Raw genomic sequence first — 27,525 nt, forward strand, 5'->3', positions numbered from 1 at the left:
CTTTACATATAACTGGAGGAAAAGGTATTATAAAAAAAAGGCTGATGGGCAAACAGTCCAAGTTTCCAAAAAAAAAAAAAAAAAGAAGTCTATGAATTCTACAAAATATATGCCAATGGAATGACTTTGAATAGTTCTAGAATATATTATTAAAGGAATGGTGTCATCACGAAGATCCAGAACGGCTTCATTAAAACCAAGTCATGCAAAACTCAAACCAATTGTATTTCCTTTTTTGACAAGAATTTACTTGATTGGTAGAAGGGAGGAATTTTACATACATACATACATAGGATTTCAGTAAAACGCTTAAAAGTTTCTCAAGTCATAGTTCTGGACAAGATGAAAATAAGAGGTGGAACATAGCAGAGTTAGTAGGATTTGGAAACTGAGAGACTGAGCCAAAACACTATTAATAGATCAGAGTGAAAGGAAGCAAGAGTTTTAGATTTTAGTGCTATTCAACATTTTAATCAGTAATTCAGACAAAAGCAGACTTGGAAAACATCAATTTACAGATGACTCAAATCTGACAAGAGCTAACATGTTAGATGACAATCACATAATCCAACCCATAATTGAACAGGAATCCCCTCTACAATATCACCAGAAAACAGATAACTAGCCTCTGCACTGAGACCACCATTACTGGAAAATTTGTGCATTCACAAGACAGTCAATTCTAACTACAGAAAGTTGGCTTGGGAAGCTTTTCTTCACACCAAGCCAAAATCAGTTTCTAAACAATGTCTCTACAATCCTAATTCTATTCTTTTATGGGAAGCAGAACAAATCTATTCCCTCCCTATTCCCATATATCAGTGCAAAAATGGCCATATATCTTTTATCTTTGATTAATTATTAGTGAAGCTCTAAATATTTTTAGCGTCGACTTACTATTTTCATCCTCTCATGAATTGTCCGGACATGTATTTTAACCATGTTTCTCCTGGGAACTTCCCCAACTGGTTGCCTTTTTAAAATCATGGTTTATGTTCAAGAAAAATGTCTTCTTTATATTTGGGATAACAAAGTTCTACCTCACAAATTTTTTTTCTTAAAAATTTAATACATAGGACTGGCTGGAATTAGGATCTCAAAATGCAAGAATGGACTTTAAATCCTAATTTAAGAAGAAATCAATTTACAACAAGTAGATTTTGGGGGAGTTTTGGCTAGTTCGTGTGAAAAAGATCTGGGGATCATGACTAACACGGAGATATGTTTAACATGATTGTACATGCATAACGTGTATCAGACTGGTTGCTCCTATGGGGAAGGGGGAGAGAAGGGAGAAAAATTTCAAAATCAAAATCTTACAAAACTGAAAGCTGAAAAAAAAAACAACCCAGGGATTTTAGTGGAGTGCAAACTAATTATGAGATAAAAATCTAACCGGAAAAAATGTTAATGAGATCTTAGTAAGGAATTCGCCTCACTCCATTAATAAAATGCAGAATGTGCTTGCCAAATATATCTAGATCAGGCATTCTTAACTTATAGTCTGTGAACTTGCTTTTTTAAAAAAATTTTGATAACTATGTCAACGTAATTGATTTCCTTGGTAATCCAATTTTTAATACAATTATTTAATGTTTCACATTATTAAATTGTCGGGTTTTTTTTTCAAAATGCTTATAAACGAACAAAAAAAAAAACCCAACACAATTAATAAGTGGTCCAAATGGGGAGAAACCAAGTGAGGCCAACTCTGAAAATTTATTTAATGCATCTAAAATGAAAGCACTAAGAAAGAGTCCAAAGATTTCACCAGACTTCCAAAAAGGTACATAACATCAAAAAGGTTAAAAACTCCTGCCTAATTTAGACAGCATATCATGTTCATTTCTGAGGACATTTTTGGAAGGTTCTTTCATGAACCAAAGCCCAACCAAGTGTATACCTAGGAAGGGGAGGCCACTGCAAAATATGCCATAAAAGATCAGTAGAAGGTACTGGTGATATTTGGGGACATTATGACTGTCATCAAATGTTCAAAGGGCTGTACTATAGGAGGATGATTAAACTGATCATCCCTAGACAAAAGAACTGGTGAACATTAGGAATAAATTGCAAAGAGGTATATTAAGTCAGATTTGCCCCAAAGTAAAATGGACTGATTTAGAAAGTTGTGTATTCTTCATTAAAGTCTTCCAAAGACTTCTGGAGTATCCATTTCAACCCTGATATTGTGAAATAGACAGATGAATAGATACGTAATAAAATTTGTCCCATATGAAAAGTTACACGAAAGTTTCTTCAAAATATGTAAAAAGCATGGCCTGAAATGAAAGGTCTATACACCAAGAAACATGCTGAATGAATGAATGATTAAATAAATAGCTGATCAGAAAGTATGCCTTATTTCAAGAACCTGGAGGGAAACATGTAACTTAAGACAAAAACTCAGTGAGTTTAATTACTGAATTTGAGACCACTGAACTAAAGTAAAGGAATCTTCATTAATTTTAATAATTATATGAAATTTAAGCAAATTAGCTTAAAGCAACTGTCTCCCAGTAAAAATACACACAAGTTAGTAAAATTTATATTAAAATAATTATTCTAAATTTCATTTAGTGGCTTGTAGCTACTTAAAAACATGAAGTAATCACTTGCCAACTAGAAGAATTAACAGTCTTTCACCTTTACTGCAGTAGTTTCTCGGTCAATTTTGACCCCCTGTGCTTCTAAAGACAACTCTTCAAGCTCTTTCAGGATATCATCCTCACTAGAAAAGAAAACAAATTTTTAAAAGATAGATTAATAAATGAATCAAATATAAATATACCAGAGATTACATTAAAAAAAAATAACATGCTTACTCAAAGTCTTGTTTCTTCTTATCCTTTTTCTTCTTCCCCTTTGACTTCGGAGGTTCTTGTTCCTTGGCAGCGCCGGCTCCCTCTATTTCTGCAGCCAAAGCTTCAAGATCAATATCATCCTTGGCGCTTTAACAGAAACAAAGAACATCTAAATGTTAATAAAGCATGAACTAATTCAGTACCTCCTTACATCTGATGAATTTCTAATTGAATAAAAAGTACTCAAAACAGTCAAGGGAAAATGCCAAAATAAAATAATTTGAAACAAATCTACACCAACTAGCACAGTTCCAAGAACACAGTAAAGCTAAACAATCATTGGGGAGAAAATGAACTTGACAATGAAGATAGCAACTTTAGAACTACTTATTCCCCTTTCAGAAAAATTAGCATGGCCTATTTCCTCACAGTAGTTAAGTTCTGTTCTGATGCTTCAAGTACAAAGAATCCTAGGTTCTCAAAAGCCAGGCCTGCAAAATAGAATCTCTGACACGTGCTACAATGTTACAAAGGCTGCAGGTGTATTCAGAGACATTCCACAGAACTAGAAAAGAAAGTGGGGAGGGCCATAGTCCTTGATAGAGAAAGAAGAGGTCTACCTCCCCAATGGCTATAGAAATAAAGGTTCTTCAGAAATACAGGACCGTAGAAATAAATACATGATGTGACTAACAGTGTTGAAGCGTATGTTGTTGGGCTTTTTAAAACCTCCTTTTTCAGCAGGAGTCAAGATGGGGGGGGGGGGGGGGGACGACATTTTTGCCTAACTCTCCCAGCACACATCTACAACAACCTAGAACCAAACTCCACTCAGTAAAGCTAAGAAAAAGTCAGTCCTTTTTCCCCCGCCCAATGCAGCTTTGGAAGACACAGAAGTCTGTGGACACTGACTGGCCAAGAACTTAACACAGTAGTGGTAGCAACAGAGAGACTGGAAACATTCCAGAACCCAGGGAAGAAAAGAGCCAAGACAGAACATCTGAAGATGATCATATGAGACCCTTAAACTAGATAGAGCTGAGTGCAAGAACAGGTGCTATCTGCTAGGTCTATCACACATTATCTAGATCCAGGATAGAGAAAAGTTGTCTCCTCTGTGCATGGAGGAACCTTAAACTGAGCACTGAGTACAAAACAAATTCCAGAAAATTAGCACTGCGGCTCTGAGAACAGGAGAAGAGCGGCAACTCAGTTCTAACCTTTAACTCAGAACATAAACCTGCAGTAGATAGGGGGCCTTCCAGTGCCTAGACAGAGAGCCAGAGCAGTGAGTAACGAGGCAGAAAAAGATCCCAGGGGACATCTGAACAAGTACTAGAAACAAGAATGGATGCCTACTAGCAGCTCTGTCACTCATTACCCAGTTCGGGGTCATGGACATGCATTACCACCATTACTGTCTATATTGTGCTGGAGGAATGAGTATAGGCAGTAAGGAAACAAAACTATCACTGTCTACAGGTATGTTTTAAAGAATCATGGGGAGTCAACTAAAAAATTAATGAAGACAACTTCAGCGAAGTTACAGGACATAAAATAAAACCACAGAGATCATCAGCATTTCTGAATATTCCAACAAAACCAGAAGGAAGAGATTGAAAAAGAAATTCCATTTAAAATAATTAAAGGCCGTATAAAACACTTGAGAGTCTACTTGTCAAGACATTCAGAGAGCTTTATCAACACAATTACAAAAAAAATTACAAAAATTTACTTTGCAAAAAGAAAAAGAGATAAATAAGTGGAGATAAAGTAATTGTTTAAGAGTAGGCCAAGCTAATAAAATGAAAATATTACTACCTAAATTAATGTATTCAGTGCCATAAAGAGCTAGAAATCATTACAAGATTTATATGGAGGAACAAAACTTCAAAAATATCAAACGAATCAATTAAAAAAAAAACACAGAGAAGGAAAGGGGATGAGTAGTACCAGATTTCAAATTATGCTACAAAACTGTAATCTTCAAAACAATTTGGTACAGTGTAAGAAAGAGTGGTTAAATGGTGGGAAAGTTTAGGTACACAATATATACAAGCAAATGAGCTCAGTAACCTAGTATTTGACAAACTCTGGGACAAGAACTATGTGGCAAAAACTGCTGGGAAAACTGGAAAGTAGTCTGGCAGAAACTGGGCATAGACCAACAGCTCAAACTGTTGGGCAAGGTAAGCTCAAAATGGGTACATTTAGACATAAAGGTTGATATCATAAGAAGATTAGTGGATCATGGAAGAAATTATCTCAGACCTTGGCTAGGAGAATTCATGATCAAGACCAAAGACAGAGAGGTTCACAGGAGATGAAATGGCTAACTTTGATTACATAAAATTTAAAAGGTTTTATACAAAAATCAAAACAAAACAGTGCAGCAAAAATGTGAAACAGGAAACTGGGGGGAAAATCTTTGCAGCAGGTTTCTCAGATAAAGGTCTTGTTTCTAAGACACACAGGGACAAATTTATCTGAGTACAATTCATAACAATAAAAGCCATTTCCCAATTGATAAACGGTCAAATTAAATGAACAGGCAATTTTCAGAGAAAGAAATCTATGTATCAACAGCCATATGAAAAATGCTCTAAATCACTAATAAGTAGAGAAATATAAATTTAAAAAACTATGAGCCCAAAAACTATAGGCCCTAGGAACCACACCTGCAATTCAAAGTTGTTTTGATATTAGCCTATACACACTAAGTCATTTTTTTCTAATTGCTTGAACCTTTGTTATTTTAAGAGTATTATGGGACCACCTCACACCCATCAGACTGGCTAAGATGACTGAAAAAGAAAAATGACAAGTGCCGGAGAGGATGCGGGAAAATAATGCAATGTTGGTGAAGCAGGGAACTAGTCTAACTATTCTGGGAAACAATTTGTAAAAATGGCCCAAAAGCTATTAAATCATATATCTTTTGAGCCAGAGACACTGCTATTAAGTCTATACCCTGAAGAGAGCAAAAGGGCCCTTTATAGCATCTTTTTTTTTTGAGTAGCAGCAAAGAATTAGAAACCAAGGGGACACATAAACTGGGAAGTGTCTGGACAAGTTATGGTATGGGAATGTGATGGAATACTATTAGGCTGTAAGAAATGATGATAGGGACGGTTTCAGAAAAACCTAGAAAGATATCTGTATGCACTGATGTAAAGTAAAGTGAGCAGAACCAGATCAACTTATACTGTAACAGCAATACTGTAAAGATTTTTCAACTCTGAAAGACTTAGTAACTGATAAACACAATGACCAACCACAATTCCAAAAGATTCATGATGAAATACGTTTTCTACCTCCAGATAGAGAATCGACAGACTCAAGTGCGGACTGAAGCATATTCTACTTCTTTCTCCTGCCACCCACCTTTTCTTTGGGGGGGGGGGGGGGGGGGGGGGAGGAAGAATTCCTAATGCAGAAATTTGTTTTACACATCTCTCTCTCCTTATAGACACACACACACACACACACACACACAATGAGTTTTCTTTCCTTCTTAATGTATGCCCCGCCCCTTCCGGGAGAAAATTTGGAACAGAAAACAAAAGTGAATTTTAAAAAATTAAACCTTTTTAGTTTCTTTAAAAATGAGCAGACGTAAAGTCTTCATTGCCTTTCACTCCACAAGGAGGGTGGTAGCTTGACATGCAGCAATGGATTCTATCTAAGGTCTCTAAGCTTCTTGAAAGCTCAAACTTAAATACGATTTTAGACCAAGAGCTGATGTGGCACTAACAAGGAACTGCCCCATCATCTGTGAAGGCAATGAAGTAGTTTATGACACTGAAAGCAGGGTATTCTCTGAATTACCTAAGAAGAGGAGGGGCAAGGACCCAGGAAACTTAACTCTAATTGCACCACAACAATTGAGTGGCTGGGGAGTGGGAAACACCCGATTCCTCAGGGTCAGTTAAGTCTTACTATGTACACAACCTGGGTGCTGAGGCTATCTATACAAGTCTTTGTTTGACATTGACCAGCTCACATTAAGAAACTATTTCAGAAGCAGAGCCAAGATGGTAGAAGTACATCCTAGCTCCCCAACAAAACTTCTTCCACAAAGAACTAGAAATCACCAGATCAAATTCTAATTGGGAAACCCAACAAAAATTCAGTCATTCTTTGACCCAAGGGTGATTTGGAGACAGAAGTCTGTGGAAAATGAGGTTGGGGTCTGAGTAGAAGCCTGCTGCATATGTATTTCAGTACCTAGAGAGTGAAGGAGAGCTGAGGACGGGCACTTGGGCAGGAAGGTTCTAGGGGACCCTTCCTTCAACTAAAAGGGGATGCAGAAAACGTCCCATCTGGCAGCTCTATGTAACTGAAGGAATGATAAGCACTTCGGGTGGCAGAGAGGAACTGTCACTAGTAAGCCCTAAGCTATGTAATAAGCAAGAACCAAATTCAGAAACAAACAGTAGTGATATGGCTCTGATCCTGAGATTATACCAGGAACTTGTTTCTAGTCTCTACTAGACAAAAGCCTGCAGGGAAACAAGCAAAGGAGTCAGTTCCAGACCAAAGGAGAACCTGCATAGTCAAAGTCATCCTAACCCTGCAAAGCCTCCCAGTGGACTACTAGTGACTGAGCTCAACAGCAGGCTATGGAACCAACCAAAAACAAACCAAAAGATGGAAAGCTGGGTCAGATACTTAAAAGAGCTCAGACCAGTAGGGCAGTAAGCCGACTCTGCCCTGAATCACTTCATTTTGGGAGCTCTAAAAATTTGTAGGTGCCCAGACTAATCTGTGAAAGCATCAGGACAAAAGCATAAGGTTTGGCTCAGGCCAGACATTCCCTCCAAAAATGAACACAGCCCAGCACTAACCATGAAGTCCAAAGTCAAGAAGCTGGCTAGCAGAATGAGCAAACAGAAAATGAAACCCACCATAAAGAGCTATATGGTGACAGGGAAGCTCAAGGAACAATTTCATAAGAAGAAAATGATTGCAAAATATTTGCAAGTGCCACTCAAAGAAAAATACTGCTTTGGACAAAAATCTAATCAGAATTTCTGGAACTAAAAAATTATTTTAAAAGCCAAATGAAAGTGGTAGAGAAAGCAAGGAAAAAAGAAATGAGAGCTAAGGAAGAAGAAAATGAAAAAATAATACCTTGGAAATAGTACAAAACTTTACTCAAGAAAATAACTCTAAGAAAATTAGAATTGACCAACTAGAAGTTAATGATAAAGTCTAAAAAATTTTTAAGAAAATGTAAGCTATCTCTAAGTAAAAATTGACCTAAAAAACATATCAAGGAGAAGTAATTAAAGAATCACTTAAAGCTACAGCCAAAAAGAGCCTAGACATATTTCAAGAAATAAAAGAAAAATGGAAAGATCTCTTAGAACCAGTGGACAAAACAGAAATTGAAGAAATCTACTGGTTATATCCTGAAAGAAATCCCCAAATTAAAACTCCTTGAAATATAATGACCTGGAATTTCTAAATCAAAGAAATAATACTATAAGCAGCCAGAAAAAGGAAAAAAAAATACTGAGGAGCCAGTTAGAATTACAAAAAAGTAGAAGCCACTACTATAAAGAGTGGAGAGCCTTTTGACTTGAGGAGAGAATAACATCCACACTCAATTGGGTATCTCACCCCACAGGAAAGAAGAGGGAAGGAGATAAAAAAGGGGGGATGATAGAAGGGAGGGGAGATAGAGGGAGGAAGTAATCAAAAGCAAACACTTTCGAAAAGGTCAAGGGAGAAAATTGAATAAAGGTGGACAGGATAGGAGGGAGCAAAATATAGTTAGTATTTCACAACATGAATATTGTGGAAGGGTTTTGCATATTGATACATGTGTGGCTTATGTTGAATTGCTTGCCTTCTTAGGGAGGGTAGGTGGGGAGGGAAGAGGGGAGAGAACTCAAAGTTTTAAAAGCAGATGCTCAAAAACACAAAAGTTGTTTTCCCATGCAACTGGGAAATAAGATATACGAGCAATGGGGCATAGAAATCTATCTTGCCCTACAAGAAAGTAAGGGGAAAGGGGATGGGAGAGGAGTGGGGGGACAGAAGGGAGGGCTGACTAAGGAACAGGGCAATCACAATATATGCCATCTTGGAGTGGGGGGGAGGGTAGAAATGGGGAGAAAATTTATAAGTCAAAATCTTGTGGAAATCAATGCTGAAAACTAAAAAATATTAAATAATAAAATATGGAATTAAAGAAAAAAAGAAAAAAAAATTTTTAAATGTAAAGGAAAAAAAAAGAGTGGAGAGCTTGAAATGATAATCCAGAAGGCAAGAACTCTAAGCTTTCAACCCAGAATAACTTATCCAACAAAACTGAGCATAAGCTACAAAGGAAAAAAAATGACCATTAAGTAGACGACTTTCAAGCAATCTTGACAAAAAGACCAGACCTAAGTAGAAAACTTGACAAAAATTTGAAACACAGGAGTCAAAGCATATAAAGATAAACAAGAATGTGAAATCATAAGGTCAAATTACTTACATTTAACTATGGGAAGATGATACATATACCTTTATAACTATCATCATCAGGAGTCAGAAAGGGGTCTAATTACAAAAAACACAGGAGTGATTCTATCATGTTGTGATGACCTTAGAAGAACAGAAAAGTTGGGGAAGAGGAATATACTAGGATAACAGGAAACAAAAAGGGGAAAATTATCTCACATAAATAAACGAAGTATGAAAGTCGAAGTCCTAATGAGGAAGAGAGAATGGGAGAAGCAGTTAAGACCAGAACCTCACTTTCATATGAATTAATTAAAAGAGGGAAGACTACATACACAGCTAAGTAAAGAAATACATTCACCTGACAAGGAAACTGGATGGACAAGTAATGATTAAGGAGAAAGTTGGGAAGACGGAAAGCAGATTGAGAGACTACTTAGAATCAAAACAAAACGAATACTGTGGAAGATGGCGGCTGAAAAGCAGGGACTTGCCTGGGGCTCCCCCACCCCCACCCCGACCCTCCAAACACCTATAAAAAATGGCTCTGAACAAATTCCAGAACTGCAGAACCCACAAAATAACAGAGGGAAATAGGGCTCCAGGCCAGGAAAGCCTGGATGGTGGTTGGGTAAGGTCTACTGCATGGAGCTGGGAGCGGAACTGAGTTCAGCGTGGGCCATGCCAGGAGCAACGAGGAACAGGCCCTAGGGCCCTGAATCAGTGAGCTGTGGCAGATACCAGAATTCTCAACCCATAAACACCAAAGACAACAGAAAAGGTTAGTGGGAAAAACTGTGCGGATAGAGTGAAAGGAGTTCAAGGTTCCAGGGACGGTGGAGGTGGTGCAGCTCTGCTGCAGTTGCCCCCAGCCCCAGGCCCACCTGGTGGGAGGAATTAAGTGACGGCTCAGAGCAAGAGTGCAGAGCCTGCTTAGATGTGAGTCAAGGTTCAGGTTGGCAATTCATGGGGTAGAAGGAATGCTGGTGTGGCAGAGCTTGCTGTATAGAAATAGCTCTGAAAACAACAGCACCTCCCCTCAAGCTTGGGACAAAGTACTCTCTACAAGCAGTCACACCCCCACGAAAAACTCAAGGATCAAGTAGTTGGCTGGGAACATGGCCAGGCAGTGAAAACCCACTCAGATTCAGTCTCAGACTTTGGAATCTTTCTTTGGTGACAACGAAGACCAAAACATACAGCCTAAAGAAGTCAACAAAGTCAAAGAGCCTACAACAAAAGCCTCCAAGAAAAAACATGAACTGGGCTCAGGCCATGGAAGAGCTCAAAAAGGATTTGGAAAAGCAAGTTAGAGGAGTAGAGGAAAAATTGGGAAGAGAAATGAGAGTGACACAAGAAAACCATGAAAAACAAGTCAACGACTTGCTAAAGCAGAACCCCCAAAAAACTGAAGAAAACAACACCTTAAAAAAATAGACTAACTCAAATGGCAAAAGAGCTCCAAAAAGCCAATGAGGAGAAGAATGCCTTGAAAGGCAGAATTAGCCAAATGGAAAAGGAGGTCCAAAAGACCACTGAAGAAAATACTACCTTAAAAATTAGATTGGAGCAAGTGGAAGCTAGTGACTTTATGAGAAATCAAGATATTATAAAACAGAACCAAAGGAATGAAAAAATGGAAGACAATGTGAAATATCTCATTGGAAAAACCACTGACCTGGAAAACAGATCTAGGAGAGATCATTTAAAAATTATTGGACTACCTGAAAGCCATGATCAAAAAAAGAACCTAGATACCATCTTTCAAGAAACTATCAAGGACAACTGCCCCGATATTCTAGAACCAGAGGGTAAAATAGAAATTGAAAGAATCCACAGATCACCTCCTCAAAACGATCCCAAAAAGAAAACTCCTAGGAATATTGTAGCCAAATTCCAGAGCTCCCAGGTCAAGGAGAAAATACTGCAAGCAGCCAGAAAGAAGCCATTAGAATATTGTGGAAACACAATCAGGATAACATAAGATCTAGCAACTTCTACATTAAGCGATCGAAGGGCTTGCAATATGATATTCCGGAGGTCAAGGGAGCTAGGATTAAAACCAAGAATCACCTACCCAGCAAAACTGAGTATCATGCTCCAGGGCAAAATATGGACTTTCAAGCTTTCTCTTTTTCATTAAGACCAGAACTGAATAGAAAACTTGACTTTTAAACACAAGAATCAAGAGAAGCATGAAAAGGTAAACATGAAAGAGAAATCATAAGGGATTTACTAAAGTTGAACTGTTTTGTTTACATTCCTACACGGAAAAATGTGTATAATTCATGAGACCTCAATATTAGGGTAGCTGAAAGGAATACATACACACACACACACACACACACACACACACACACACACACACAGGACACAGGGTGAGTTGAATATGAAGGGACGATATCTAAAAAAAAAGCTAAATTAAGGGATGAGAGAGGAATATATTGAGAGAGGGAGAAAGGTAGAGATAGAATGGGGTAAATTATCTCGCATAAAAGTGGCAAGAAAAAGCAGTTCTATAGGAAGGGAAGAGGGGACAGATGAGGGGGAATAAGTTAATCTTGCTCTCATCTGAACTGACCTAAAGAGGGAATAACATACACACTCAATTGGCTATCTTACCCCACAGGAAAGGAGGAAGAAGATAAAAAAGGGGGGATGATAGAAGGAAGGGCAGATGGGGGAGGAGGTAATCAAAAGCAAACACAAGGGACAGGATCAAGGGAGAAAACTGAATAAAGGACAATAGGATAGGAAGGAGCAAAATGTAGTTAATCTTTCACAACATGAATACTGTGGAAGGGTCTTGCATAATGATACACATGTAGCCTATGTTGAATTGTTTGCCTTCTTAGAGAGGGTGGGTGGGGAGGGAAGAGGGGAGGGAGTTTGGAACTCAAAGTTTTAAAAGCAGATGTTCAAAAAAAAAGTTTTTGCATGCAACTAGGAAATGGGTAGTACAGGCAATGAAGCACAGAAATCTATCTTGCTCTACAAGAAAGTAAGGGAAAGGAGGGGTGGGGTGACAGAAGGGAGGGCTGACTGGGGAACAGGGCAATCAGAATATATGCCATCTTGGAGTGGGGGGGAGGGTAGAAATGAGAAAATTTGTAATTCAAACTCTTGTGAAAATCAGTGCTGAAAACTAAAAATATTAAATAATTTTTTTAAAAAAAGAGATAATACTGTCTTTGATAAAGGAGAAGGGCAAGTTAAAGAATCCTACATTGTTATTAATGGAAGACAAAAATATCATTTAGTGTAGTTTGGCTAAGATTGGACCAAAAAATGTAATTACAATAATGTAGAATGTATTTTTTATTTATATTAACTGTATATTATTTAACATATTAACATTATTATGTTATATGTTTTATGTTATGTAATCATTAAGCATGTATTTATATGTTAAAGCATGTATGAATAAATGGGAAAAATTATGCATGTTAAAAAAAAGAAGCAAAACAAAACAAAAATCCACCCAAATTCAAAGTTTTGCTGGGAACCAAAGAAAAGGAAAAGTATAAACAAATAGGACAGAGGGAAATATACAATTAGCAATCCTAACTGTGAACACGAGGGGATGAACTCACTCATAAAACAGAAGTGAAGGGGCAGGTAGGTGTGAAATAAAATAGCAAAATATTCTGAAAAAATTAAATGTGCAAATAATTTAAGTTTAAGGATGTCTTTTTAGACTTTGACAGTTTTACTGATTAAAGAGGGCAAAGAGAAACATAAGATGTGTTTATGAAATACACTAAGAAAGTAGTCCATAGAGATAATACACTTATCAAGAGCAGACTGACTTCAGTGTTTTGTTTTGCATTCAAACTCTAGCAATTCTGCAGGGCCAGCCACATTGTTCAAATGCCTTGCCTAAAAGACTATTTTATGTCTTGTCACACAAGACAAGCACTCACAGGGAGGTCAGAAGAGGCAATACAAGAACACTCTCATGGTCTCTCTCAACAACTCTGGAATCGATTGTGAGACATGGGAGACCCTGGCACAGGACAGCCCAGCACAGCAGGCTGCATCAAAGAAGGAGCTGTGCTCTATGAGCAAAGCAGAATGGTAGTGCTCAAAAGAAACATGAGATGCACAAATTTAGAGACATCTCCATTCCAAATGTTCATATGGACTAGTTGTGCCCAAACTGTGGTAGTCTTCCAAGCTCATATAGGTCTGATTAGCCACAGTAAGATACTGTACACTGACTCCAACATAGGGATGTTATTTTGGTCCTTTTCAAAAATAAAAGACAACAACCAACTGCAGCTGCTCCTCTGCATATAACCAACAACTCTAGAGTAACTAGGGAACCCTAGATCCCAGAACTGTTTTGTGATTAGTAATCAGTGGACAAACGTATATGGCTTAGCTGACAGAGATGAAGATTTGCTAATAAACTAATTAATCATTATAAACTAGAGTGAGGTTTCTGCCTAAGAAGCCTCAGCCCTGAAACTGGAAGCCCTCAGAACAGGGTGGAAGAAGAAATACTTCTCAGCACTGCCACCTGTTGCCTGGGAGGTATAAGCTCCAAAACCCAAACAAGGGATCAGAATTGTAGAAGTTCCTGCTAATCCCAGGCTAAGGCCCTGCATTACCTCATTACTTCCTACCTTTTCAGTCTTCTTACACCCTACTCCACCCTCCACATACCTTTAGATCTATTAATAGTACCTACTTTCCCTGCTGTTAAATATACATGACACTCCATATCCTGACTCTTCCCCCAGGTCTAGAATTCTCTTCCTCCTCATTTTTTGCCTCTTGGCTTCCTTTAGAAGCCAGCTAAAACCCCACATTCTTTGAGAAGCTCTTTTGTTAGTGCTGTCTTTCTAAATTAAGTTCTGTGTGCGTGCATAAATGTGTGTGTGTGTGTGTGTCTATGTCTGTGTACATGTTGTTTACCTACAATAAAATGGAAGCTTCCTGAAGACAGGGACCGGTTTTGACTTGGTATTCTCTATACCCAGTAGAGTATCTGGGCCATAGAAGGCACTCAGCAATATCTCAGTATCTAGTCTCCCTCAGACTGAGTTTCTACGAGAACAGGGACTAGATTTTTGGACTTTAGGCACATTGTAGGCACTTAAATGGTTGACTTGACTAAGGTTCTCTGTTCCTTCTGAAATGGTATGGCACCAACCTAACTATAAAGAGGCCTGGCTAAGCCAGGTGGTCCAGCCCTGCAGTGGCAGAGTAGCTTGATTCTACAGAGGGGCAGCACAGTTTATCCACTGTGCCACCCGTCCAACAGAAAAGCCACATCTACCATTAAAAATTATAAGGATGGTTCCCAAGAAATAAGTCATTGAGGCCCAACAATTCCAGAGTAGGGCACAAACTTGGGAAGTGAAGGGACTTGCACTATTAACACAACATAAAAACCAAATAGTAATTGATATTATATACATATACGTGTGTTTATGATTCACAAGGCACATCATCTCATCTGATCCTCCCAGTAACTCAGAGAAGTAAGCAATATAGGTATTATCATTTAACAGAAGAAGAGACTTAAGTTTATGGCAATTAAGTGACGTGCATATGATCATATGGTTACTAAGTACAAAGGTAGGACTGAACCTGTCTCCTTTGACTTCATATTCACCATCTTCACCACTAGTCTGACTGACATTTAGTGAGCCACAACTACATACCAACACCATGCCAGGGATTGTATTTGCCAGATAGTATCCTTTTTCAGATATGGTCAACCTTTCTATATATTCATCCATACCACCAATAGACAAGTTTCGTTCATTCCACCTCTGCAAAGCTTTCGATCATTCCACTCATCTCTCACATTTAAATTCAGGTCCTAATTACCTCTCACTAAAACTATAACAATAGCTTTCTGCTGGGTCTTATCCTGCCTCTGGGATCTCCTTTACAAATCTATCATCCACACAGTGGTCAAAGAGATATTCCTAAAACCAGAGGTCCCACAAGGTCATTCTCCAGCTAGACAGGTTTGCCTGCAGCATAAAACACAAATTCCTAAATGCTTCACAATCACTTCTTTCTGAATGGCTTTCATACTGCTCCCAGTCATGCATTCTATGTTCAAGCTAAACTGTTTCCCATACACAATATTTCATCTCTTGCCTCCTGGCCTGTCCCTGGAATTCACTCTCCTCTTACCTCCACCTATAGGAATGTCCTGTTCAGCTCCTACAAGACGTTTTCCCCCAATTACCACAGTGTTTAAGGCTTCCTCCCCTGGCACCAAGAAAAAAAACTTTGCATTTTATAAACATTTTGTTTATTTAACTGTGTACATGTTGTTTACCTACAATAAAATGGAAGCTTCCTGAAGACAGAGACTGGTTTTGACTTGGTATTCTCTATACCCAGTAGAGTGTCTGGGCCATAGAAGGCACTCAGTAAATGCTTGTTGAAGTGAACCTAAGATATGTAAAAAAGCATACACACATACACACACACACACACACACACACACACACACACAGGCATATGTGAGTGATTATGATAGAATGAACTTAGAACATAACGTCACTTTTGTTGAAGCAAATCAAACCAAATCCTTAAGTACTATTTTTATTAGACCTTCCAACTATATATACACTTTAAAAATACTGTAACTTTCATTTCAACTTAATATAGAATTTTCAAAATAGAAATGTCTTTAGTTCAGTTTTCAATTTTTTCTTTCAGCATGCAGACTGTTGACACAATTATGAACTAAAAATAAGTGAATATGCTAATTGTGTATTTACATTTTCCAAACCATAGCAAGCTAGGAAATGCTAAAAATTAATGTTCTTACCCTAAAAATATCCTGTGTAGTTACTCTACATGTCTCAGAAATACAACAAATAAGACAGTTCCCAATTATCCATGCTTATGGAGAATAGTTCTACAAATTCAAAATCAATTAAACAGCATAAACTCTTGAATGTGTTGCTTTTTTTTTGGCTTGTCTTAGGGTTTTCAACAAAGCTAACTCCTACCACTTGTGTTCCACATCTCATCTCTTGTATCTCTGACCTTTCTCTATTAATTATTTGGCATCTCTAATTAATCCTCAAACTCTTATTGATTCCCCACACAACTCCTTAGCCCACAAATGTTCTCAGGTCTCCTTTGTCCTAAAAATTGCTTTCAGCTGGCTCTCTCCTCTGGTTTACCTTTAAACCTCCAGAAAAAGTTATCTTTCACTATATTATACAACCCATTCACACACAGTCCTGTGCAATCTCAATTCCAAAACTACCAATTAAGTGTAAAAGGAAAACTCACTTATTTTTACTCATTTGACACAAATCTGCCAAGGACAAGTTTATTATCTGTACAAAGCAGGTTGCTTTAGAGGGAGACAACTCTGAAGGGTAGTGTTTTCCTTGCAAATTGAAAATATCTCTGATTGATATAAGGTATTTCTATTTCTGATTTATAATGGTAAAGGCAAATTCCAAAGAAAGATTAAAACAAAAGTACAAATTTCAACTTTAAGGCCTGAGTTATCCAACACAACAATAGAAACGCTAATGTTAGAGAGCAAGGGGGAACAATTTTAATACCCTCTGAAATGTCTTACTGAAAAAAAAAAAAGCTCAGGGTCAAATCCCTCAGTTTAGCTCAGGACACAACAAAGGAACCCCTCTCCTCTGTAGATAAAAAGACAATTCCATTTTTAGCCCTCTCCCTTTAAGGCAGAGAGGTTTTTAACCTGTGCTCCAAAGAACTCTCTCCCCTACCCCCATTCCAAGGTCCACGAACTTGGATGGGGGGAAAAAATCTTTTTCTTCCAATATAATTGGCTTCCTTTGTAATCTTATGTATTTACAAACATTATTCTGAGAAGGGGTCCTTATCTGTCACCAGACTGCCAAAGATGTGCATGATACAAAAAAAGGTTAAGAATTGTCTTAGAGAGTTGCCTAGAACAGAGTCAAATAGATACAGATATGTGCTGGCCACATTTTGACTTAGAAAACCACAAATAAAAATAATCTAGGCTGTATTTTATTTACTTTGTTAAATATTTCCAAATTACATTTTAATCTGGTTCCCACACTTGGGGATTTTTGAGTTTGACACCTCTGGCCTAGAACACTGAGAATTTAAGTGACCTGCCCAGAGTCACACAACCAGGATTTATTAGAGGCTAGTAACTTTGAACGAAAGTTTTTCTTTACTATATACTGTTCTTGGTCTCCATAAATAATTCAAAAGTTTCTTGGTTTTCAGGGACATCTCTCCCAGAACTTGATTTCTCTTCTATTACAAGAAATTGATCAGTTTTTTGATGAGGAAAAAAAAAATCAGATTATGACAGTTTCCTTGGAATTTTGATCAAATACACAAAGGTTTGGGTTTTTTTTAAGTTTAGATCAGACCAAGAACTTTTAGAAGAGGCCACTATCTTAATATTATATATTAATATTTCAGAAAACAAAGAGGGCTCAGGGCTTTATGTTCCACCCTACTAACACTGCTTTCTCCCAACTTCTTGACAAATTCAAAATGAATGGCCTCCCCAACTTTTCTGCAACACCTGACAGTAACAACCCAATCCTTCTAGACACTCTCCCTCCTCTCTGCCTTTTTGTTCTCTCCTTGTTTACTCTGCTAGTTCCCACTAGTTTTCACCTAAATAAAGATATCTCCTACAGCCGTCCTCAGCCCTCTTCCCTTCTTTCCCTACACTGTCTCCCTCAGCAACTCATGGCCTCCATTATCACCACTACACAGTTGTCTCCAAAATTCACACATCATATCCCACAACCTTAGTTCCCCTGAAATCTAGTGCTCTCTATCGCCAATGGCCTGTCGGACATCTCCAACTGTATGTTCCAGTGGCACCTCAGGCTCCTTCCAAGCAAAACTTAATTCATTTTCTCAAAACTCTTACCGTTTTCATCACTTGCCTATTTCTGCTAATGACATTCTCCTACTCAAGAAGCTCCAGTGGCTCCCTCTAGCCTCTAAAATATAAAAAATAAACTCTTCTTTTGGTATTTAAAACCTTCCACTATTTGACTCCTGCCTAACTTACCAGGATTCCTCCATATTACTCTTCATTATTTTCTAGCTAAAACTGGCCTGCTTGTTATTTCCCAGCAGACTATATCCGCCTCCTATTTTCATTGCTTTTGCCAATAAGTCTTCCTCTCTCCCCATAACCTCACTCTACAATTCACTCCTCAACTTTTATTATAAAAGCTAGCATTTATAAGGCATCCATTATATGTAAGGCACTGTGCTAAGTGCTTCACAAATATTATCATCTTGATTTTCATAACAACCCTGGGAGGTATCATTACTATCCCCATTTTACAGTGGAAGAAACTGAAGCAAACAGAGGTTAAGCGATGCCCAGGGTCACACATCTACTAAGTGTCTGAGGCCACATTTGAACTCAGATCTTCCTAACGACAGGCCCAGTACTCGATTCACTGCGCCACCTAGCTACCTTGTTTATGGAATCCCTTTTTGTTGTTGAGTCATTTTTCAGTCCTCTTTGTGACCCCATTTGGGGTTTTCTTGGCAAAAATACTGAAGTGGTTTGCCCTTTCCTTCTCCAGCTCACTTTACAGATGAGGATACTGAGGCAAACAGGACTAAGTGATTTGCGCAGGGTCACATGGCTACTAAGTGTCTGAGAAATGGATTTGGATTCACAAAGATGAGTCCTCCTGATTCCAGGGCTGGTACCAGCTGCCCTGGCTTCCTCCAAATTGTAATTGAAGTCTCACCTCCTACAGGAAGATTTCCCTGATTCCCCACTCCTCAGCAGCCAAAACCCTAACAAAATTAGTTGACAAAGAGCTGGTCCTACAGTCAGGAAATCTTGAGTTCAAACCCAATTCTCAGACATGTACTAGCTGTGTGACCCTGGGCAAGTCACTTAAGCTGTCTGCCTCAGTTTCCTCATCTGTTTTGGGGGTTTTGCCAGAATGAGATAATATTTATAAAATGCTTTACAAAGCATTTTATAACACTATACAAATACTATCTATTATTTTGCAATCGATTTTCTGGGTACATGTTGTTTTCCCCCAAACAGAATGTAAAAGCTCCTTGAAGATTAGCCTGTTCTGGCTTTTTATCTTTATATTCTTACTGCCTCACTCGCAAAAGATGAGCTTACTGAATGAATGGCAACTCAGTCACTAAGGCTTAAAACTTTGGAGTCAGTTTTTGTCTCTTTCCTCTTCAAACACTTATCACAAACCCAGTGAGTGTTTTAGTACAGATACAACCTGTTACAAGTACAAGTTTCTCCAGTTTTCTCCTAAGTGTCCTTGGTTCTATCATCTTCCACATCCTATCTCCTAACCCAGGCCCTTTCTCTCTCCTTGTCAGCCACAATCTTGTGACATTTAGTTCTAAACTTGAAACAATTATGCTATCATCCATCTGGATAAGAAACAGTAAAAGACCTATGTCTTGCCACTGGACCCAGATGAGTCTAAAAAAGAGAGTGAGGCTGATGACTGCACAGCTCTGCCTCCCTTAAATCCAATTCACTTGCAAGTCAAGACATCACCCTCCTGATGTCCATTGGTTGTCTTTAAGAATGAAAGACTAACAACAACAAAACAACCACAAACAAGACCCAGGGACCTGGAAAAACCAATGCCAAAGCCATTTCACAGAGAAATTACCATGGCACTCCTGTATCTTGTACTAGTTGTACTTGTGAAATTGATTTATAACTTGTAAAACTTTACAATGAACCTTAATATCAATTTATTAGATTCAGCCCAACATTCTAACTTCTTGAGATCTTTTTCTATCATAGTATCTACCTTGTTAATTTCCAAGCTTTGGGTCATTTGTAAATTTAATAAATATCCCAACTGTGCCATTAGCCAAGTCATTGACAAGTTAGAGATCAGAGCTGAGATGCCTGCAGCACTAAAGACCATCCAAATGACACCAACCTATTAATGGCTATTATCCGACTCAGACTACTCAATCAGTTCCAAAACCATTTAAACTGTATTATTACTTAGCCCACCTCTCTCTACCTCATCTATAGGGTTATTAACATGATCCACTTTGTCAAATGCTATATAGAAATCTAGACTACATCTATAGCTTTCCCCTGATCTACCTACCAGTTTAATAATTTTCAAAAAAGGAAATGAGGTTCTTCTGGAAGGACCAGTTCTGGATAAAGCCATTCCATCTTTATCATCACCACACTTCCTTTTGTAGATGTTTACTAATCATGCCCTTAACAATATTTTCCAGAATTTTACTAGCAATCAAAGTCAAGTTCACTTTCCTATCGCCTGCATACTCCACCCCTACCTTTTTTGAAATTTACAATATTTGCCCTTCTCCAATCCTGGATAAACATTCCCATTCTTCATCAGCTTTCAAAGATGACTAACTGGCTCAACCACCATTCTTTTTTCAAGTCGGCCATTAACTTACATGCTTCCTAGACTCTATTATCTCGAGTTTCAACTCCTTAATAGTCAATTTTTGGTGTCCTTTCCACTCCAAAGAGTATCATTCCTGGCAGAGAAAACTGAAAGAAAACAAGAGTTAAATAGTTCCGCTTTCTCTCTATCATCTACAATAAATGTACCATCTGTCAGCAGAAATCCCAAACCTATCCTGTTTTTCTCCCAACAGGTTAAAAAAAACAACTAACCCTTTCTGCTGTTTTAGCATTCAACAGACTCAGTTCATTCTGGGCTCTTCCTGCCTTACCACAATGCTTAGAAGGCAGTACCATGTTTTACTATTCACCCTGTTACCTGCCCTTACTGCCAACCTCTGTACATCTTTTTGGAATCTAAGTTGGTTGAGAAATGGGCAATAATTTTGTTCCCTCTTCATTTTCAGATTAATTGGATTAGATTTGTAAGATGTCAAACAAATAAATATTTACTAGGCATTGTTAGGCACATTTCATCTCTGGCTAAGAGCCCAGCTTTCCTACACTTAAAGCCACAATCTAGAAAACCAAATCCCATTCTCAGACACCATCTTCTTAAACATCTGCTCACTTCTCACATCTGACTCTCTTTTGAAGACCTTGATTTCAATTGAGAGCAGTAATGAAAATGCCACCTGTGTCCCTAAAGTCTTCAGTTTCTTGTCAAGGATTTCAAAATCCTATGCAGTGCTGGACTGCTTATATAACAGCCAGAATTCAATTCTGGATTCCTCTGTGCCCACCTGAATCATCAGAAGTGGACAGTATTCATTAAGTTTAATACGTCACAGAACTTCTCTGTCATGTCCTGGATATATGAACCAGGAAAAAAGTAAACCTCCCTATTGCTGTCAACAATTAGATGCATTAGTACCACTAAGTATGAAGTCATCAACCATTATCAAATGTATCTCTTCTTCCTGATTCTTACTAGATGGCTTTTCCCCCAACAGCAAACAGTTTGCTGTCCTTCTCAGAGGATCTGGATACCTAATTTTTAAAAGAAGAGCCTTGATATCTCTTACTTGGTTTAGGGCTGAGAATCTGTTTTCTTCCATTCCTCTTCTGTGTCCATTCATCCATGATCCTCCAACTGCTGAAAAAAGTCAGGATTTCCCTTCTGCCTAATCAGATCCCTCTTTCTTTTTTTTTACACTGAAGCTCTTCTTTCATTTTTTGAAAAGGAACATACCATTTGCAGGGACAACCTGTCTTCTTCAGGCTCTTTTACGTTCTTCTCTAAGAGCAAATCAAACTTGTACTATGAGTGTGTGTGTGTATATATGTGTATATACACACACACACACACACACACACACACATATATGTGTATATATATATGTAGTGAGTTACTTGGCCATATATATATATGTAGTAAGTTACGTGGCCATGACAGAAATATTCCATATTCTATGTAAGTCAATCCAAAATTCACCTTCCTACCATACTTGTTGAAAATTATATCTTCAGTCCTATTCTTGCCAGTAGCTCTTTTAAAAAGAAAGACTTGGCCACTTCCCCAAGGCAACTTTCTCCTACTTCCTATAAACGATCTTATTGAAGCAGGTGACACTGAAAACTGGACCGGAATCAAAAACTGCCCTTAACTATCCAAAATGCTTAGGCCTATTAATTGGATCAATATGTTTTCCAAAGTGTGGGTTTTACTTCTCCAAATTTTAAAAGCTGAGAAGAACTGCATCAGGACAATCATTAAGATATAATGTACATGAGGTTGGGCTAGTCAGGTGCGCCATAAAAATAGCCAAAGCAAACAATGGACTCAGCATAGCAAAAACGAGGATGGTGATGTGAATGAAAAGAGTAGGGGAAAATGGAAGGGGAACTGAAAAAGGATGAAAAAGATATTATTCCCACAGGTAGATAATCTACTCTTCAGTGAGTCAAACGCACCTTGAGAAGCAAATAAAGGTACTGTTTGCAGAATTTAGTATATGCCACTGAAACAGATCCAAGTCCCACAAATGTCTCCTCAAATTTCCTCACACCCTTATTCTAGAGTCAATTTTCTATGTCAAACCTTTTATCAGTTTCTCAACCTTCTTGACCTATTTCTGTTAAGTGCACCACCATCCTTCCAATAACTCAGGTTTACAACTTCAGAGTCATCCTCAACTTTTCACTCTCCCTCACTCTCCCATATCCCACAAGTTGTCAAGTCCTGTCTTCTACTGCAACAACATTTGCTCATCTGACCAATCAGTCTGCCGCTCTAATTTAGGCCCTCAATAATTTTCATCTGGCCTACTCAATAGCCTCCTAATTGTTGCTCCTCAAGGTTCTCTCCTCTCCAAGTCATTATACAGTCACTAATGTCATATTCTTAAAGGACCAACAGATCTGCTCAAAAAGCTTCAGCAACTACATATTCCTGGGGGATAAAATACATATTACTTTTTTGGTATTTAAATCTCTGAAGAATCTGACACTTGCTTACCTTTTCAGGCTTATTACACATTACTCCCCTTCAAAAAACCTTAAGTTCCAGCCAAACTGGCCTTTAAGCTGGTTCTTCACACATTCCCATTTTTTACAGAGGCTATCCTCTATTCCAAGAATGCATTCCTCCTTCCCTCAGTCTCTTAAGAGTCCCCACCTCATAAGCTAAGCTCAACTGATACCTCCAATGAGGTCCTTTCTAATCCTCCCAGTTGTAAGCACCCCTTAATAAAATTACTTTGCCTTTTTATTTACTTTGTATTTGGTTATATGTATACATATTGTTTCCCATAAATATTATTAAGTTCTTTTAAAATAGAGTTTTTTTGGTCTTTGTAACCCTAGTGCACAGTGCTTGGCACTGGGTATTTAATACTTATTGGGAGATTTTCCTTTTTTATTCACAAGGGTAAAGTAGCTTAGAATGGCAGAGAGCACATTACTAGAGCACCTATAAGAGTCAAACCACCTACACAGATAAAAGATTAAATGAATGATGACTGACCACACATAAACTGGAGCTTTCTACATTCTTCCTACTTAACCACCACCTAAGTTGTCAATAGACAGGCCAAACCAGCTAGGAAGCATTCAGGGCCAAGCAGAAAGGATAAAGTAGCAAACTCTATCTTACCACCCTTCAAAGTAAAGCAACTTCTAGATGAGACATCTGTGCATAAACTAAATTATTTCTATGCGTTAAGTAACTGCCATACTCATTTTTATATCACTTTTGATGGACAATTTTAAAATGATACCCTAAGGCAAAATAAATTACTGAACCTTAAGAAAATCAACTACTAATAATTAACTAAGCAATGAATATTTACTTTCCTTTGTTATTACAATAAAATCAAATTTAGAGTGGGAGAAGGCACAGCTGGAATATGAAAATTGAGATAAGCCAGTTTTCCTCTGTGAATGACTGCAGAATGTAAAAAGTACAACAAAATAAGAAGGCATGTGTAAGGTAAAAATAACAGAAATCACTCTTTAACATGTAACAATTCCGAAAAGATAAGTTTGATTTGTTTTTTTGTATGATCTATTCAGACACGACTTAGCTAAGCAATGAGGCACACTGAACTTCGATCTGTAAGGCTCATTTAGAAAATAGAATCCTACACTTAATTAGGATCAACATCAAAGGGTCCTTGATTAACTAAAAAGATATTTGTGGCACTGCCAAAATATGAATAAGTAAAATATGATATTCTTTCTAGGGGCTTAAGAAAGTTGATTACTTATTGCCTGTGTGGTAATGGTGAGCAAGTCATTTAACCTTTCTGGGAGTGGATTCTGAGTAAATCTGAATAACAGAGGAGGGAATCAAGATGGGATAGCTTCAGTTTCTTCATCTATGACCTGAGGGTCCTGTCCCTTCTAAATCTATGATCCTACTAAGCCTAAGATTCCATGTGATAACTAGTAACTAATCAAATACAGTACAATTCTCTCCTGCCAGAAATTTGGTCTCATAAGATTTAAATGTTTTAAAAGAAATTATTAAAGCGGGAATCTGCACTGTGGATCACAAAATTAAAGGGAAAAAATAGCATGCTCTCAGGCAGAGAAGTGAACTCATTCTGAGACAGGCTTGGGCCTTCCAAATGCTCTCTCCAAAAGTCTGAGTTCCATTCATATGTGAAGCACTTAAATATCCTAGCACTGAGCTGTATATAAACACAAAGAGCTATGGGAATACTCATTGGTGGCTAATGTTTGCAATATCTTTCAATCATATCACCACCTGTTATTTCTTTTCACAGGAATTAAAAGATAAACACAATACTAAAGTTTAACAGATTGAGAATCAAAAGGAAAAAAACACCACAGCATTTCTTCTGTCCTAGTGTTATAACAGGACATCTCTCTTTACCATTAATGCTTCCTTTACTATTCCCATTATTGAAATTATGTTCTAATCCCTGTGTAAATGATATTTCCAACTGGTAAGGAAGGAAAACTTCTACAGAACATGTCAGAGACCCAGACCTCTGTATTTTAAACTAACCTATCACATGGAAGGAATTATTAGACATAGGTAAATACAGCCTATCCCTCGTTGTAGAGCTAGTTGCACACATCCCAAACCTGGCCAGTGTTATTAGAAAAAGTTCTCTTGCTAATCCTTCAAACTGGTAGAGTTCTGCATATTGTTTTTTGCATTTCATGACTTGAGAATGGAATCTATTCTCTAAACTAAATACCCTCTTATAGTTCATAGCTGGAAACTAGAAGGCAGGATTCTCATAACTTTGATATCACTACACAAGGTCTTCCCAGTCTAATTTTTTTTAATATAGGCCAGGATCTCTAGACCCTAAATTCAAAACCCTAAGGGAGAAAGGCCCAAATTTCATATAGCTTTCTGATAATTAACGTTCATGGTTACTTGATTATTTACATATACCATTTCAATACCATGTATCTGATTTCGGGTCATAAAACTTTTCTAAAAACATCAAAGCTTATATCTTGAACAAAGCAATATGTGAAAGTCAGTAGCCTCATTAATTAACCTGTTTTCCATATGCTGCCTCAGGTTCATGAGGAATTTCATGACAAAAAAAAGATTTTTCCATAAAACTAACATCTGAAAAAAGAAAACTAAGACCTAGCTTTCCTTTCCAACGCCTGGAATGGTTGGTTGCTGCATTAGTGTAAGACACCCTAAAGTTACTTACAAGAAACAATAGTCCCCAGTGACCTCTCAAGGTGGCACCACGTATGGTACAAACATTACCAAAACTTCATACTAACTACAGAACCTTTCTCCATTAAAAATCAAACTCTTAAAAGAGTTTTTATCAAGGAACAACTTCTTAACTTCGCCCTTCTCTTAACTCCTTTCTGAAGGGGCATTTAATAAGCAACGAAACCAAGAAAAAGGCTGGTCCCAGAAGGAAAATTTAAAACTGTGACAAGCTGGGTAACAAGTGGGATCTGTGTGCGCCTAAAGCGGATGATAGAACATGTGTGTGATCAGCTCTCAACAGGCGTGCGGGACCTACGGGCTGGAGAAACCCTAGGAAACTTGACTGCACGATGCAAATTGAGGAAGGCAGCGGGGTGGGAGAAGAGGATCAAATTTCTCTTTCTTACAAGCATGGAGAGATTCGGTAGAGAACTACAGGTACAACGGAGAAAGAAAGGAAAGGTCTCATCCAGGAGCTGGCACACTTCTGCCCTGGCGCTTATGGCCACTCGGCCGGACCAGGCTTCCGTGACCTTCCTCACCCCAGGCCAGCCCACCCCCGCAGCGGGCCCCAGACTCTCTTCCCCACCCCCACCCTCACGGAATCGCCTCGAGCCCTACCCCACTTCCTCACACCCCCCCCTCAATGACAGGGACTCAATCCCCCAGACTCCTCGCGCTGGGTCGGGCCCCCTCCACCCTCCCCACTTCCCTCCATCCCCACCCCCACCCCTAGTCCGGGACCGTAGAAAATGGGGTTTAGTGGAAGGGCTGGGGGGTGGAGACAGACCCCGGGGCGGGAAAGGGGAAGATCCGGCCCTCCCCTCGGGGCCCAAGCCAGCCGGTCCACCCCAGCACATGGTGGCTTAACTTTGGTGTCCCCCTGCCTCCTACCCCGGCTGACCCCGGGGGGACACTTTGCTCTCCCCCGGCCGTCCTCCCACTCTCGCGAGCCGGCGGGTGGACAGGGGCTCGTGACCTCCTCCCCCTCCCCAAAGCGAGACTCGTCCGCCCAGACCCCGCGCGCCCCCACCGAGCCGCCGCCGCCGCCGCCGCTACCTGTCCTCATTCTTGTTCTTCTGCTTCTTCCCCATCGCGTGACAATGGCTTTCGCGACTCCAGTACCTTCGTTCGGCCCTTTACTGACCCGCAGTCCCCTAGCTGGCCCAGCTCTCTGTCCTTCCTCCTCCGCCGCCGCTTCTCGGACCCGGCTCACCACAGACCCGAACACGGGGACAGGGCACATATGGTATGAACTCACACAGCGCAGGCGCATCGCCCCCGCCACCCTGGCGTGGGGACGCAAGGCGTCTCATAGAGTTCTACGTTTAAGGTAGAGCGTCCCCAGACTCCGGCGAGTGACGCTGGGTGAAGAGAGCGCTCCCTATCTTTAGTAGTCAAAAGTGCAGGGTCCCGAATACCTGGTTGAGCACCTTCTACTACAGAAGCCCCTAAGAAGCTGTTAATCTTTTGTGTTACTGTTCTGTGATAAAATTCACGTAATCCTCCCAAGTCAGTGCAGCCAGTGCTGGAAAGCAAACTTCTGGACGGTTGTTACATCATTTGGAACAGGAGAACTTCTGTGATCCATTAGGTCATCATTCTACTGTTTAACGTCTATAATTCTGTAGTTCTGGTCAGCACCAAGTTCGACATATCAATGGGGGCCCTGTAAG

The 27,525-nt window shown here is 38.9% G+C and overlaps 1 protein-coding gene across 1 annotated transcript in view; it reads right to left on the reverse strand.

Moving 5' to 3' along the window:
- The window catches only part of EIF5B (eukaryotic translation initiation factor 5B), a 75,375-nt gene extending 48,236 nt beyond the window's left edge, over positions 1–27,139 (reverse strand). Inside the window, exons 1-3 of the mRNA XM_036745704.1 lie at positions 26,909–27,139; positions 2,826–2,951; positions 2,647–2,731 (exon numbers count right to left, since the gene is read on the reverse strand). Of these exons, the coding sequence (XP_036601599.1) occupies positions 2,647–2,731; positions 2,826–2,951; positions 26,909–26,943 (246 nt within the window). The 5' untranslated portion in view covers positions 26,944–27,139. The remainder of the gene's footprint in view (positions 1–2,646; positions 2,732–2,825; positions 2,952–26,908) is intronic.
- Between the last annotated feature and the right edge of the window lie 386 nt (positions 27,140–27,525).

The sequence above is a fragment of the Trichosurus vulpecula genome, chromosome 2 (genome assembly GCF_011100635.1).
Source record: "Trichosurus vulpecula isolate mTriVul1 chromosome 2, mTriVul1.pri, whole genome shotgun sequence".
NCBI lineage: Eukaryota > Metazoa > Chordata > Mammalia > Diprotodontia > Phalangeridae > Trichosurus > Trichosurus vulpecula.